This window comes from Lygodium microphyllum, chromosome 12, assembly GCF_053477565.2.
Source record: "Lygodium microphyllum isolate KBCC chromosome 12, Lygodium_microphyllum_v1.1.10, whole genome shotgun sequence".
NCBI lineage: Eukaryota > Viridiplantae > Streptophyta > Polypodiopsida > Schizaeales > Lygodiaceae > Lygodium > Lygodium microphyllum.
In genome coordinates this window covers 104,355,017-104,372,477 of record NC_141146.1, presented here as the reverse complement: position 1 = coordinate 104,372,477, position 17,461 = coordinate 104,355,017, and the positions used below count along the sequence as shown (strand labels likewise).

At 38.5% G+C, this 17,461-nt stretch overlaps 1 protein-coding gene across 1 annotated transcript in view; it reads right to left on the bottom strand.

Moving 5' to 3' along the window:
* Window positions 1-10,144, bottom strand: part of PRMT10 (protein arginine methyltransferase 10) — an 85,669-nt gene extending 75,525 nt beyond the window's left edge. The window contains exon 1 of the mRNA XM_087689802.1: window positions 9,826-10,144. Within this exon, the coding sequence (XP_087545928.1) occupies window positions 9,826-10,038 (213 nt within the window). The 5' untranslated portion in view covers window positions 10,039-10,144. The remainder of the gene's footprint in view (window positions 1-9,825) is intronic.
* Window positions 10,145-17,461: the final 7,317 nt, after the last annotated feature.

Sequence of the window (17,461 nt, the reverse complement as noted above, 5' to 3'; positions counted from 1 at the left end):
CAAGCATTTAAATAAACTAAAATACAAGTGTTACCACTTAATCTTGAACATTGAACAACAAACTAAAATACAAATGCTACCACTTAATCTTGGACATTGGACAAACGATCAGCCCTGAAACCAGTGCTCCTTGTGATATTTCTTTAACTTATATTGCTAAAGGTTAAATATACTAAGATCCAACCTAATCTCCTTCAATCTTCAATGTATCTTATTGTCGACAGTAACCAACAAGCCTTAAAACCAATTTACGCCTTGGTTTGCACGAGATTCAATTTGCTCCTTGAATGACAAATTATGCATCAAACATAATGTTGGCTAGCTAGCCTCATGAAATTCCTTCGAAATACCCAAATTTCAGCTACTGAATTTTCAATACTAGGACCTAATTTTTTAGCACTCTTACAGGTGGCTACTAAACCCTAATTTCTACTATAATTTGATTTTAGCAACAAAAATTCTTCAACTGCACCTTTCTTGGACTGAATTTGACTAAGATCTCTTAAGAGAAGATGTGAATTGGCTAAGAAAATAGAGAGAAAGCTAGAGAGAGAGAGAAAAAATAAATTCAAAGTTTCATCACCAAAATTGGCTGAAATTTAATGATGCCTTGTGAATAGTTAATGGACTACAACCCACCATCAACAAGAGCCCCACATGCAATTGTTTGTCCTTGTGGGCCCCAAATTTAATGTCACCTACTTGTAGACAACCTAAAGTGCTATCACATGCCTTCAATGGCCTCTTGATGAGCTAGGGGCTACTCTTTAACAACCTCCAATGGCTAGAAAATTGGAGTAGCAACTCTCTCTCCTCTCCTTGCCTCCACAATGTTGGAATGAGGCTCCACCAACCTCTAATAGCCTTCTTCTCACTTGAATGGGCAAGTTTTGCCAAGTGGCACCCTTTTGAAGACATCTTTCAACCATTTAATTGATTTGTCAAAATTAATCATTCGAAAATTAATTTAGCCCTTTGTCTCTACCTAGAAAATTAGCAATACCCATCCACAATTAAATTGGCTAAAATTTCTACCCCCAAGTGGTCCTATGCATGAATTGACCCTTGAACTAGCTATTAATTTAAGCCTAGTTCCTAGTGTCGCTACTAACACTTATTGCTCAAATAAATGCCCTAGGCCAAAATTGACACCAAGCACCACCTAGTACCTATCCAATATAGCTTATTATACTTTTGCTTTCAAAACCAATTAATGATTAACAACTAAATCAAATGCTAAGCAATGTATTAAAAAATTCACTCCCTATGACAGACCTTCCTCTCTTGAAATCATTGAGACCACCATTGATTGTACTGCAATTTATCAAAATCATTCATTGCCACTACTAGAAATACATATTGACATCACAGTCAAACAACATACGCACTTGTTGCTTAAGCATGCTCGTGTCCTTTGCATGACTAAAATTCTAGCTACTGAAAATAGTTATGATCCACACACATGAATCAACTAAGCATAGCTACTGCTGCATATCAATGATGTACTGCATGATACTTATGTAAAGCATACATTAGTTGCAAATTGCATGTAACTTAAGCAAATGTACTTCTCATACATGACCTACAAGTATACTTGTATACCATCCATGTTACCCGTACATACCTTGTACATATACATCACATGCAAATGTACATTCCATGTATCCCATGTACTCCACATGTCCATAGCCTTAAAAATGTATAGTTTCAGAGCCTAGGTGCAAACCATACACATCTATGTGCGAACTTACAATGACTAATACACTAAATCATTATCCCAATAGCAAAAATACTATAAGCACACAATAACCCAGATACAAACCAAGTATATCCAAGATCCACTACATAGCTAACTCATCCATAAATACAAGAGTGGAGATGCAATCTCCCCCTTCAACATCAAGCAATACTTTTGAACCTCAACCCTATTGAACCTAAATGAGTCTAATCCCAAATCGACTCTAGGTGAAACACATCAAGGTAAAGTGCATCACTGAGAATGATCTACTAGGTCACCCTCCATCCATTTGTATCCATCAATAAATGAAACAATACTAGAACTTCACCCAAAAGCACATGGAAATTTTACAATTTACCTCTAACTCTTCTTACCTAAAAACCTACACTAGGTTCTAGATATTTTTCCCTTTAGATCACGCAGATCCTTGGAACTTTCAAATTGCTGCCAAAAATGATACATTGATTGCATTACCCTCATAACCAGTACTATACAAAGCATATGCATGACCAACATTAATACCATGAGTCCCAAATACAAAAGCTTGCATATACACGTTGGCAACCATGCTACCTTGTGTCCCAAGTATCATGCCAACATTACTAATAACTATACACAAGTTTTTGCATCCCACTTGCCATACTTGGATACATTGGACCTTGCATACCATGCATAGGTGGCTGCATACCAAATTCATTTGGTCCTTGCATTTCCATGGCTGAGGCATTACCAACCATTGCTCGAAAACCAAACCACAACCAAAGTATTTTGGGTGATCCACATTAACATGTATGCCTTGTTGCCCAAAAAGCATTGGATTAGCACTTCCAAGTTGGCCTTGCATATGGATCCATTGCCCCATTGGCATCATTTGCTTATGCTCATTATCCACATTTGGAGAATCATCTTGCTACTTTGGCTCTTCCTTCAGTGCATCTTGATGTCCCAAAGCTCTTGAAAACGATTTCCTATTTCTGTCTTTGCTACCCTCCTTTAGATAGGGCAAAAAGGACATAAATTGAGGCTCGCTTGCCAATTGCACAAACATTTTAGCTATGGTCCTTGGTTGATCCGTAAATTGGTTATCAATTTCCTCTTCCTCTTGCTGATGATCAACTTCAAGAAACCTAGAAGACCCGCATTTTGGTCTAAACCAACAATAAATGCTTGTTGCCCATGCTGAGTGCCTTGTCCAAGATTAGTCAATGCATTTCCCCTAACACACTGAATTTTCAAATTGAGAAGCCTCATCATTGCTTGACTCCATCTCACATATGAAGACATTCTTATTGTAATGCTCAATTGATTACAATTTTAGCACTAAAACAAAGCTTTTGACTTCCATTCAAGTAGCACAACCCACCAAATCAAGGGAGTTGATGGTGTCCCAGCAAAGGAACCATGAAACCTGCCAATTCTTTTGGGAATGGGTGGTAGATGACCTGATTTAACACTAGTTCTAGCAAGCACAAAATTTGCATAAAGTGCAATGCAAATGTTACCATTTAATCTTGGATAGAGAACATCCGCTTGGCCCCAAAACTAGCACCCCTTGCAATATTTCTATAACTTGTATTGTTAAAGGTTGAAATACACCGAAATCCAACCTCATCTCCTCTAATAGTCAATCTTCAATATATCTTGTTGTCCATAGCAAAACCGACAAGACTTCAAACTAATTTGCCTCTTGGTTTGATTGGGGATTGGCCTTCAATGTGCTCCTTGGATGAAAACTCGTGCCCCAAACTTAATGTGGGCTAGCTAACCTCTTGAAATTCTTTGAAATGCCCAAATTTCAATTGCTGATTTTCCAATGCTATGCCTTAATTACTCAACACTCTTCCCACATCAATTGGTAAACCTTAATTTTTGCTGATGAGTAGAGTTTAGCGATAGAAATTCTTCAATTGCACCATCTTGGGATTGAATTTGGCTGAGATCTCTTGAGCAAACTATAAATTGGCTAAGAAAATAGAGAGGAAGCTAGGGAAAGAGAAATTTCAAAGTTTCATCAAAAAATTATATAAAATTTAATGCTGCCCTATTGCGGATGGTAGATTTATTGCAGCCCACCATCAACAAGAGCCCAATTGTCGCCTACCCTTGTAGACCCAAAATTGTTGTCCCTTGTCTATAGACAACCCTGGTAGGCTATCACTTGCCTCCAATGGCCTCTTGATCAACTAGGGGAAGCTCTTTGACAACCTCTAATGGCTGAGCTGATCACCAATAGCTGGAAATTTGTAGCAGTAGCTCTCTCTCCTCCTCTCTTAACCTCCACAATGTTGGAATGAGGCTCCACTAGCCTCTAATAGCCTTTCCCTCACTTGCATGGGCAAGTTTTGCCGAGTGGCAACCTTCTACACAGAGAATAAATTAAGTCTTGGAACAATATCTCAGATGTAGAATAAACTACCATCAAGATCATTAGGTGGATATACTTCCTATGGATAAATTAGCCTACAACAATGCTAGTCATACCTCTATTGGACAAATCCCATTCTTTTCCAACTATGAAAGACACCCTAAAATCAGTACTTATACAAGTCACCCAAAAAAAAAAAAAAATCCAACAACTATGAATCTAGCTAAACACTCCTCAAAAATCTATAAGGAGTTAAAACATCATTGATCAACAGCGAATGCAACATCCAACTTACGATACTAGAGATAGAGTTAGCTTTTATGGTGGCAAGATTTGTACTCCTTGCCCTTCCCAAAAGTTGGATTATCAAGGACTTAAGCCATTCAAGATCATTGACCTGGTAAATCCAATCAATTATCCCCCCCCCATTTATTGCAATCGATGAGAATTCACCCAACATTCCATGTCTCAATCTTGGAGCCTTCCCATGCATCCTCAATAAGGGAAAGGAACCTACAAACACCACCACCATTGAGATTAAAGGACACCCAAAAGTACGCAATCAAGATAATCCTTGATTTCAAAATCTCTCATGCAAGACTTAAATATCTTGTTCATTGGAAGGGCTACAATACTAGTGAGGAAACATGGAAACCAACCTCCAACCTCCATCAAGCACCTACTAAAGTAAAAGAGTTTCACCAACAATCTACTGAAACCAAGAGTCATATCAAGAAACCCATCGCTCCTTGTAAAACTCATTGTTGAAAAAGGGGATAATGTCATGGATACACAAAAATCTAGTATCTTTTGAAACTTTCAAAACGTTCTAGAAAGTTTTTGAAGATCCTAGAAGGTTCTAGAATCTTCATTGGAAATTTATAAAAGACTACTAGCATTAGTGCACTGACATTAGTATTGATTCTATCACTACGTATATCAGCAATACTTACATTATCAGTGATGTGATCATGCTTAGTCATCATATTCTTATGTCAATGCTTACATCATCTCATATCTAGAAGCTTTCCCTTAGCCATTAGTGCACTGACATTAGTACTGATTCTATCACTACGTATATCAACAATACTTACATTATCAATGATGTGATCATGCTTAGTCATCATATTCTTATGTCAATGCTTACATCATCTCATATCTAGAAGCTTTCCCTTAGCCTCCTACTATAACATAAATAGGGATCTCGAGCTACAAGCCCTTTAAACCCCCTCCACTAATTATGATGCTCCTACAAGGTAAATCATCTCCACTCCTGGTTCAATCCATGTATCTCAAGTTCTTGTTTTGTCTTATATTTGGTCTAGCCTTATATCAAGAACTTTTCTTGTACAATGAGTCTGGCCTTGTTGTTTGCATCATTGTATTGATCTTGTATCAAGAAATATATTGTGTGCTCCATCTTCTTATAATAAAGAATCAGCTTGTTCTTTTTCTTCTTTTTCTTTAAGTTATTCTCTTAAAAGTTATGAGACAACAATCCTTATCCTTGCCAAGTTTTGATCACTCTCATAACATGGCTAGAAGAACAACAAATGTGTCTTTTACAAGCTTGTCTCTCCCAAGCTTTTGCCAAAATACCCTATGACTTCGATAATTTCTTTAAATAGATGTAGCAATGATATTTATGATGAGTTTGCATCTATATCTAACCATTCATTACAAATAGTATTACATCCATCTCTCTCACTTTTCCATAATATCAAGCAAATCACAATCGATGCATTTAAACTTATCCACAAGGTAAACTTATCCACAAGGTCCTTTGTATGCAAATTATGATACAAAGGAGACTTTAAGCTAGCCAACTTAACCTATTGTATTCACCATATGCCAAGGAAATACATGCACTTTACTTCCTGAAAAGGGATACCTTCTACATAGAGATGCGACAAACAGCAATATCTGCCTCCTTATGTGCTTGTAGCTCTCGAGTTCTTGCCAAGGCACCCTACGACTTTGATACTTCCTTCTCTTGGCTTACATACCCTTGAGAGCTAAATAGCCCAAACTACCCACCAACACTTGCCACATTTGGGTATCTACATTGTTAGTGACATGACAAGCATCCTCCAAAATTCAAGTCCGATACACATTCATCAATGTTTGTCTTGAAGTCTTGTGCTCCAACACCCACACGTAATACACAATTTATATCCTTGTCACTTTATGTGCTACATCGCACATCAAGACCTATCAAATCCAAATATGTACCCTTATATGTAGCAAACCACCATCCCAAGTGTCTCCGCATACCTATTACCACCCTTTCCTAACTATTTTGGCAATGGTTACATGGCCCCATTTTGCTTTTGCCAAAACCAGCTTTAGTAGTGCAAGTTGCTTTTCAACAATATATATAGAGAGAGAGAGAGATCTTCACTTAAGACCATTGTGCATCCAAGTATGGAACTTCTTTGTTAAATGATGCAACTTGAAATCTATCCTTAATCGATGCTTTCTCTCAACACAAATGAATAATGTCTTACTTCGAGTAGCCATCAATATGCTTTTTTACTTTTTTATGAAAGAATTGCCTCTAAATGATGATGCATCTAAAACCATCATTTCATACTTAAAGTTTGCTAACCTTTGGAAACATCTTGTGCAGATTTCAAAGGCATCTAGAAAGACTACGATCACAAACAGCCCAACAAAAGCATTAACATGGCCATAAACTCCCCGCCTTCATCCATCATATCGAAGGGGTTCCCCATGTCAAAACCAACTAGGAGAAAAGTGAACTCACTATTGTGTCTCCCATAATGAACCTGAAGGAACACCAACTTCAAGGTTTCAAAATCACCAAATAAATCAAAGCACATAAAAAAACCACAAAATAGAAAATCATCTGACCAAGAATACGAGAGAGACCATAATCCCTATTTGTCCCTCTCCACTCAAAGGTGTCAAACACCCACTTCCAACTGGAGAAGGCAAACCCCCTACAACCTCAACATATTCATACTCTATCAACATGGAGGTCATGTGCTAAAGGCTAGCCATTGTGCTAGTGAGTTTAAGTCTGCAATGTGTTTTCCTACCATTATACTCACAGGTAGTTTGTAAAGCAAAATTCCCACCTAGTATGCCTCTTGTGAAGCCACAAACATGATACAAACAGTCTTGGATTGTGGTAACTCATAGAAGAAACACATGTATGGAATCTCCAACCTCGAGCTTAAGAGTCTAAACCTAATCATTTACATGTGCGGAAGCTTGGCCCATGCCTCTAAAGCCACCCCACAAGAGTAGTTGCAATAGGGCCTTTTTGGGCATGCATCGAATAAGTATCACATGTGCTCTGGCATCATTCAATTCTCAATAAGTAGCAATTAGAGAAGATGTGATTTGTTCTATGCAACACAACAAGCTTCCTAGGTGTAGAGGAAATAAAGAATAACCTACATGGTGGACAATGAGGGAGTAAATACACACACACACACACACACGTGTGAATGTGTGCACGCGTGCGCGCTGAAACATGTGCATATAAGGGAGATTTTTTATTGATGATGCAAATGAAATAACATTCCATGAAGCACTTATATTAGGTTAAGGTGAGACCTATGTTAGCTAAATATAAGAAAGAAAGAAGATGTGGAAGGGCAAAGGAAGTGGAAATGGCAAGAAATAACATGCAACAAGGAGGACACGGTATGAACTTGAAATGAGAACAGCCGTTTCAAGGGTCAAGGGATCCTCGATAAGCATTCCAACTGTTCCTAAGGGTTGAAATGAAGCTTGGCCCATCTCTCCAAAGCCATCCCACAAAAGGTAATTGTCATAAGGCCTCTTTGAAGATGCACTAAAGAAGTATCACATATGCCATAGCATCATTTGAGTCTCAATGAGGGACAAAGGGAGAAGACATAATGTTCTATATATTGCAACAAGCTGCCCAAGGATAGAGCGTGCCAAGGAAGGCAAATAACGCAAGTTGTCCTCCAAAATCTACTGCAACAGGCATAGCAAAACACACAAACAAGCTAGCACCAAACTCAAGGATGCTAGGCATTAGAAACCATGTGAGAGTGTGTAGAGGAAGTGGAACTATCGAAACATAAGCACTCAAGAAAACAAAAAGAAAGAACACAAGAATGATAAACACAATAATGATCAAGAACTAGCAATGGAATCCACAGATGAGATGCAAACAATATACACCTTGGTAGCACAACTCTCGATGACCCTCTTTAGCACACCCAATCTCTCTCTCCATCAAATGCAAGACAAAGTAGAGGAACATCTACAAATAGCCATTATGGGTTGTAGAACCTCTTATGCAGCAATCCTTGAGATCTCTAGAGCACAGTCAGCCAGCCATAAAAGCAAGTGTCTAGGACAATAAATGAGCTGCCCAACCTAGGAAAAATCATAAATGCCCACCCAAGCAGCCCACTAACCAATGAGATGTAAATGAAAACACCCCTAACATGACTACTTCTTAGTGATGACATCTCACCCGAGGCCAATTTGAAGGAGAAAATAAGTTCAACCATTAGATCTAAGTTCTAGAATTAAAAAAGGGATGGATAAAGAGAGCACATATTATTGAAAGCAAAAGATACTAGTTTGAAAGCGTCTACAAATGATATTGGATGCAAAAGCCTCCTTTCAAGCCTAGGAAAGACCTAGCAAATCAGCTCATTATAACATGTGCAGAAGTATATTAGAGAAGGAAGATATTTCCAATGTAGGAGTTAAAAGCATATGTCTTATTCTTGCCACGACACATGAAAGAAAGAACTTTGGACAATTTTGGCTTGCTCGAACACGTTTAAGAACTTATTTTGCGCTGATCCCAAACTTTAAGTGGTTAAATGTGTAGAGCCAGTCATATATAACATGTTGTTAGTGGGACAGAATTTAGGCACTTGAGCCCACCCTCAGTTTTGTTAGATATCCCACTATACATTGGACTCATGACCAATTGCAAACTGCAGGGAAAATGGTCACTGAAGCAGTTGCAGCAAACTGGTGTTACAACCTCTGTTGCATGCTATCTGCAGTGAATTATCAACCAACCAACCAAGCTTCTTAAAACAGAAGCATGTGAGTGACTCCTACTAAAAATGACTCCCAAAATGATCAGGCTTGAAGCTTGTTAGATTTCTCGAATATAGAAAACAATAGTTAAGTATCAAATTAGTACCGCAACTGTTATTAGTGTGACAGAACTTAGGCAGTTGAGCCCATCCTCAGTTTTGTCAGATGCTCCACCACACATTGGAGTCACAATCTACTGCAAAATGCATCAATGTAAGGTCACTTGCAATGCAGTTATAGCAAACCCATGTTGCAGCCTAAGTTGCATGACATTAGCAGTGGGCTGTAGTAGACCAAGCAACCAAGCTTCTTAAAACAGAAGCATGCGAGTGCACTCCCATTAAGATGACTCCCAAAATGCTTAGATTTGAAGCTGGTTAGTCCTCTCAACACAGAAAGCAAATAATCGAATTAGCACAGAAACAAATGGAGAATACACGCTTCGGTGCAGATCTTTGACTTACTAAATTTTAATGGGCCTGTCTTCTGCTGTAAAGCGCATAAGTCACGAGATATTATGTACATTCCTAAACATTTGTTAGGACTTCCTACGGCAAACCACAACACGTCGCCAGCAATGATTCGTTATAAACTCTCCTTTGCGGCATCCAGACATCCTATGCCGATCTAAAAACATAACAGAGAAGGTCCACACCTTGTCTTTGAAGTGCTTGGTGTTCTTGAAAATGGCGTCGTGGTAAGCGTTCATGCGCACACGGTCAGAGAGCATCTCCTTCTGATGGTACAGGAAGGCGTAGGTGCAGAAATAGTTGGCGTAGTCGGCAGCTTTGTCAGGCGTGCAGGCGACGGCTCCTGCATCCTGCGACGACCTTGCGCCACCTCCATTGGGCATGCTGAACCCGTTCATGAGGCGCCTCTCTCTCTCTCTCTCTCTCTCTCTCTCTCTCTCTGTGTTCCGCAGGTGCTGGTGTCTCGCTGCTCGGCTGAATGACTTCACACTGAGGTGACAACCTAAGTTGGGAGCTAGGGTGAGCGAGACGCACGTTTCTTTACGTCCTAAGAGCGGCTTCCCGCGTGGAGTTTAAAACCCACCACCCTTGAAAGCAATGTGAACACTTAATAACATCCCCTTTCCCAATCAGAGTTCCAAGTTTTCCTTTTTTTGAATTCCACCATATTTCTGAGATGAGTTCAATCCACTTTGTAGCTCATCTAGTGGAAGACTCCGGCATTGCAGGAGAGAGGTGTATACATTGCATTATGATAGTCAATGTGTTAATTCAATTGGCATGAAACCTCGTCTTTCTTGCAAAGACAAAGGACATTAAGGTGAAGTATCACTTCATTAGGGAGGTTTTTGAGTATAAGTGTATTGAACATGTCAAGATCCATATGTATGATAAGCGTGCAAATATTCTTACGAAGAGTTTACCTTCAGAGCACTTTGCATATCGTAAAGTACCAACGAGCATTGGATAGTATCTTCACTTTCTTTTTAAAGTGTATTGGAGACAAATGAATCTCTTTCAAATATGAAATTAAGGAATCACAAAAGGAGGTGGGAACTTGCTCCTCCAACAATTGTGCATGATGTTGCTACTAATCATCCAAAGGTGACAAGTATTCATGCTTTGGGTCCCACCTTTATTGCACTACATCACATCACTAGTATAGTTGAGATTGATATCCCTCATCATAACAAATCAAAGAAAGTAACTCACATTAATAATAATCGTAAGTCCACTTGTTGTTGACATACCTCTGCTTGTTTGTGAGGGGCCTTCTCTTCATGATGTCTCCTAGGTCCTTACTTCTAAATTAATATTGCAAAGTATTTGTGGGATTTTGAGAAAGATCTAAGATGATTTCAATATGGCTTTTCAATTATCATCAAAAGGAGAGAAAGATTTGGGAAGAATTCAGTAGTAAGGTTTTCACTTGATAATTGAGAACAATATAGAAATTGAGGTGAATTTGGTAAAGCTTCCTCGTGAGATACCCAAATGTGAACATCCAAGAAACAACACCTCCAACAAAAGTGAAGACATACCCAAAGGCAGCTTCCTATTATTTGCATATCCTACATAGTCGGAGTCAGTATAATCCACAACTATGGTATCTTGATCACCATAGGAAATGCTCATATATCTGTAGTTCCTTTCAGGTATCTCATGATACCCTTCATGGTGTCCCAATGTTGATGGTCATGTGTAGCCATATAGCATGCCACAACTCCTAGTGCAAATGCTACATCAGGGCGAGTGGCTATCATGGCATACATCAAATTGCCCACTATGGATGCATAAAGGATCTTGGCCATCTCTGCCTTTTGCCCATCTGATTGGGGATAACATGCTTGACTGACCTTCGTATGGGAAGGTAAAGGACAGCCAATAATCTTAACATCTTGCATATGGAAGCCCTTAAGAACCTTTTATATGTACGCCATATTTGACAACTAAAGGAGGCCCTGAGAGTAATTATGTGTGATGCATATCCCAAGTATATGTGAGGGCTACTCCATATCCTTCATCTCAAAGCTCTTCTTGGGTTGAGTTTTCAAAGCATTCAACTCATCATGATCTTAGCTAGCAATCAACATATCATCCACATGAAGTACCAAGATAATAAGGTTGCCATCACGAGCCTTCTTCATGTAGAGACATGGATCCATATCACTGCAGGAGTAAGATTGCAATTAATCTATCCTTATATGCTAGCTTGAGATATCCAAGGGGACTCTTCAACTTATACATCCACTTGCACAGCAATGTATGTTTTCCATGGGGCAAAGAAACCAAATCCCATGTATGTTTTTTTTATAATGACTCATACTCTAATTGCATAGCTCTCTCCTAAGAGTGACTATCACCTCTGCGCATAGCCTCCTCGTAAGTAAGAGGCTCATCAAGTTCTATCACCATAACCTAGTCTATGGAACACTCAAACCAATCAAGCTAACGTCTATCTCTAATAGATCGTCTCAAAACAGTAATTTGTGGGCCCAATACATCTTATCCAACAACCTGATCAATGGGACTATCTTGTTTGGTTGTGATCTAAACTTATATTTTGTATTAAACGAGGCAACCAAGCTAAGCTCGATCTTTACAAGGTATGTATTAGAGTTTCTTCTAATAATAATTAAGTAAAGGATAGTATTTCATAAACAAGAGAACCTAGGGAAGCTATACCTTATGCACTGAGTTCAATAACAATGATAGATTGAATAAAGGCTTGTTGTTTGTCGTTACTATGTGAGGTAGATATTGAGGGATGTGCACATAGGGTAACACTCGACTCTTGTGAGTGTACACCATTGCTTAATTTGGTCTACCCAAATTTCTTAACTTGAAAAGTGCATGCTTTCAAGGAACATTAACAAGTAAAATAAAGATCCTAGAGAATAGAGCCTAGGTTGGATGAGAGTGCGAATAGCAATTTTGTCTATTTCCCAGGGCCACTAGAGCATCAACTATAGGCTCTTTAGCTAGCTATGTAGTAAAAAGAAGACTCCTCCCGAAATATCACCATGCATACCTCAACTACCTCCTTAGACTGTGTATGCATCTTCTCCTTGTGGAAAACATCATGACTACTGATGACCTAGCTTGTGGATCCCATAGGCGATAGCCCATCTCACCTGCATCCCCATAACTAAGAAAGATGCATCTCACTAATTTATGATTCAACATATTGCATTTATCTATGGAAACATGGCAAAAAGTCTCACATCCAAAGATATGCAAATGAGCATATGATGAAGGTTTTCCTGACCATACATCCTCTACAATTAGAGAACAAGTAGCAATGCACATTGATTTATTTATCAAGTATATGCCAGTGGTAATTGCCTCAATCCAAAAATGATGCAGTAAGCCTACTTGGCTAACCATACTATGGAATCTTGTGAAGTGTCCTATTTACATACATTGTAACACCATTTTGGGGTGGGATAAGGGGCGGTCAACTAATTCTTAATACCCCACTCATCACAAAGTTTCTCGAATGGTTTATAGACATATTTATCCCCATTATCTGACCTTAGGCATTTCAACCTATACCTAGACTAGTGCTCAATAAGAGCAAGCTAACACTAAAAGGTAACCAATATATTTGATTTTGCTTTATAGGATATGCCTAAACTTTAATCTATGAAAGTCACTAAGTACTTTGCACCACCTATTTATTGAAAGGGCATGGGACCACACACATTAAAATGAATAAGAGCTAGAGGTTCACCCATGTGCGTAATGCCAAACTTCTTATGAATCACACGAATCAAAATATTTATAGTCAAGGGACAAAAGATACTGCAAATAAGAAAGCATTTTCATTCCTATTAAAGATATATACCCAAGGTGACAATGTCATAAAGATACATGTGGTATATCAACCATAGCCAAAAGATGGTCAATAGACCCAGGTACAAGCAAGGGATAGAGGCTACCAACCTTGGCACCTTGAGCAAAGACAAGATTCCCATAGATAATATTCCATGTGAAAACTGTTAAGGATACATGATATTCTACATCATCCAACTGTCCAGCAAAGAGTAGGCTTTTGGTCAAAGCCAAAACAAGGTGTACATCATGCAAAATAAAATTGCTACCTAAAGGAAATTGCAATCTAATATCACCAATGCTATATAATATCCAATGCCAAGTCATTTTCTAATCTCATAAAACCTATCGTGTTGCGATAGGAATGAAACCAATCCCTATGTGGGGTAACGTGGAAAGAAAACCTTGAATCAAACAGGAAACACTAAAAAAAAGTGGATGAGGCATCAACCAACTAACTAGCATCAAAAGAAGAATCTATCAAGATGTAACATTATCGGACTTAGGCTCCAAGGCATTTATCTCCTCAATTTTCATACTAGACTTACTAGGAACAATGGTATGATCACGAGACTTTTCGTACACTTTGCCCTTCCTGTCTCTTTGCACTTATCATCACACATCTTATAGTATTGGCACCAAATATGGCCATGCTTCCCACAATCATGATATGTAAGAGAGGCCTTAACATCATGAGACGTACTCCAAGATTGCTTGCTCAGTGAGTCTCTACCACGATGGTCATAACCACTGTTACCATCATGTCTACCTCTAGTTGTTAATGCATGAGAAGTGTAGGCTACATCCACATTCTTTCTATTTATCTCCACTATGAGCAAGGCACCCTCAACATCTTGGAGTTTCAAACCATCGTTAGGCATATTTGCACACATGGCAATACGGAAAGTATCTCATAACTCGAGAAGTGTCACAAGCAAGAACAAGGGAGGGAGAATATCCTTGAACCCAATGCCATGCAAAGTTAACTAGCTCAAAATATAATGAAATTCGTTCAAATGCATAGACATGCTAGTCCCTTCCTTCATGCGAATATCCATGACATGTTTCAGCCAATATGTCTATGAAGCAAGACTTTCCTTCTCATAAAGATTACATATATTTTTCTGTAATTGCCAAGCATTATGCTTAGGTGCCACAACATTGAAATAAACCTGTTTTGACAATTACAATATAAGAGTGGATTCACATAGCTCATCCAACTCATCCCAAATATCCTTATCAAGGCCTTTGGGCTTCACACTCTTGGTTTTCAAAGGTCTAACGTGCTTCTCTTGAACCAATACCTACCATATATGTGTCTTCCAATAGGTGAAAATTATGCCATCAAGCTTTTGAATATAGAAAACAACACTATTGTTCGAAGAACTAGTGATGATGACAATATATCAATGCATAATATAAGAGAATTGACAGCTATAAATGACTACAAATCAGCCCACAAGACTCAGCCAAAACAAGGGCAAAACACGAGGGAATACTATAGAGCTATCCACCAAGTGCAAGCAATAAACTGGCAACATACAATGTCACCTCTCCAAGACAATGCTGAAAATTGTAATTACAACAATATTGAAATTTAAAAAATAGTATACGCCATCCAATTGTGGGAAAATAGCCAAGAAAGTAAGCTCCCACTATCAAGGATATCCAAGTAGTAACCAAGATACAAAGAATGCAACTAGTAGTAAGCAAGCATAGACAATCGGTACCAAAGACTATCATGAACTGAATGTGTCATTAAACCATACATTCCATAAGCATATACATCACTGACAAACTGCTAGTAGAGGTAAGTACCAATGTCCAAATCATATGGAATCAAATCAACTCACAAGTGGAGATAACTACGTTCGGTAGCATATAAAAGAGCATATGCATGAACCAAGAGTCCCCTTATCTCAAAGAACCCAGCTCTACCAAGTAAGTACAAGTGTCTCCCATAGAAAGTGAATTCAAGAATCCAATGTGAGCAAGCAAGCAAAGCTCAAGACATATACATCAAAGCATCCTAGAAGCCCAAGCACATCACAAATACATCTGGGAGCTTAACTGTCCAACAAAGCTTCACAATATCCATAAGTGAGCAAGCATAAGAGCTCAAAGCAACTAACCATAGTCCAAGTACATCAAATGTAGCTCAAATCCAAGTGCCAAAGAATGGTATAACCATATTTGGGCCCATACATCAATTCTAGACATCACCATAGACGTAGCATACCCGAAATACCATATAGGCACAATAGACATTCAAAGCATGAACTCATTATTGTATGCTTTCTATTAAAATAGTTATCACAATAATAGTCCTCTACAAATTTGAGCTAATCAACCTCAAAGGAATCCAAGTAGCATCCCAATGCATAATTATACCATTCGGGCACCAAAATAGCATCCCCAAAAATTTATCGTTTGCTATCCAAACTGGAAATGTTATGTTTTGTGTGAAACAAATAATTGAAAACTATATGGAATCAAATTTATGAGTGCTCAAATCTATAGTTCTTGTCTTGCTCTTCATTTTTAGCTATAAAATGCTTGAATCCAATACTGTACATAAAAGTTATGACCAAAAATACGAAAGTACCGTCAAGCTATCATAGCTCTCTACCATGACTTTTGAAGTATACTTTGTATCCACTCAAAATGGATAGAATGATTGCTCCTTGAGTCAATGGGCACTTGATAAGCCCCAGTTAAGCCTTGGGAAGCTCCTTGACAAAGCTAGAACAAGCTAGGAGAAGGAAAAAACTAAATGTATACATTGGGAGGAAGAAACAATGGCTGCCATGAAACCTTGAGTTGAAGCTTTGAATACAGGCTAAAGCAAAGGATGAAGAATCTCCTCAAATGCACACTTTGATACTAGTTGAAAGGTAGAGCCTGAGTGGAAGCATACAAGCAGAAGCAAGACCAAAGCAAGAGCTATGTTGAATGGAGCAAGAGAGCAAGAGAGAGAGACACAATATATGGGAACTCCAACAGTCACAATGTGTGACCGGCCTTCCTTTATTCAATAGATACTAAAAGAATAAAGAATAAAGTGACATTGATGGGGGCACCCGCTACCTATAATGTATAAGCGTGTAGTCACGGGTGAACTCAAGCCACATGCAAACCTCCACTTACCCAAGTTCCAAATTGACTTGTCACTTCATCCTCTTCCAATCATGTTCAACACTTGTCATTGCGCCCATGGTTAAGTCATTATAGTGAAACCATCTTGGAATTCCCATCTCAACATATCATGTATGCATTCTACTGAACTCATTAGGATACAACTTTCGTTTTGCTTTCGTAGCATGGACTTAAATTCTCATGACATTGTCTAATGGGAGATATGCATTATAGGAGAAGTGACTACATTGCATGCCTAAGTGTCATTCAATTGGCACAAAACCCTATCTTTCATGCAAAGAAAAAACATTATTGAGGGGAAGTATCACTTCACAAAGAAGGTGCTTAAGGACAAGCACAGTGAGCTTGTCAAGATCCATACAAATGATAACATTGTAAATCTTCTTACAAAGAGTTTCCCTTCCAAGCACACTATAGAGTGCTACTGTCTTGGATAGTATTGTTAGTTTCTTCTTATACTCCCACGAAGGCAGTTTGGCATTTAAGTGGGAGGTTGTCGAGGTATAAGCTAATGTCCTATAGCCGTGAGGGCACCCATTGTATACATACATACAATGTAGCCATATAAGTAAAGTTAACAAAGAATCAATGTACCATTCATTTTGTATCCACACAACTCTCGTCTTCCTCTCCCTCTCAACCATCTTGCACTCCATAACTTCTACCTTTATTCCACCATTGCTTCCTTCTCATTAGTTAGATATACCAAACTTTGTACCACTTCTATCTTACATAATGGTAAATTTTGATTAGACATACTATCATTTCTCATTGTACATCTCGTTACATGCTTTATCATCATTATTAAATACCACATGTATGTTTTATGTC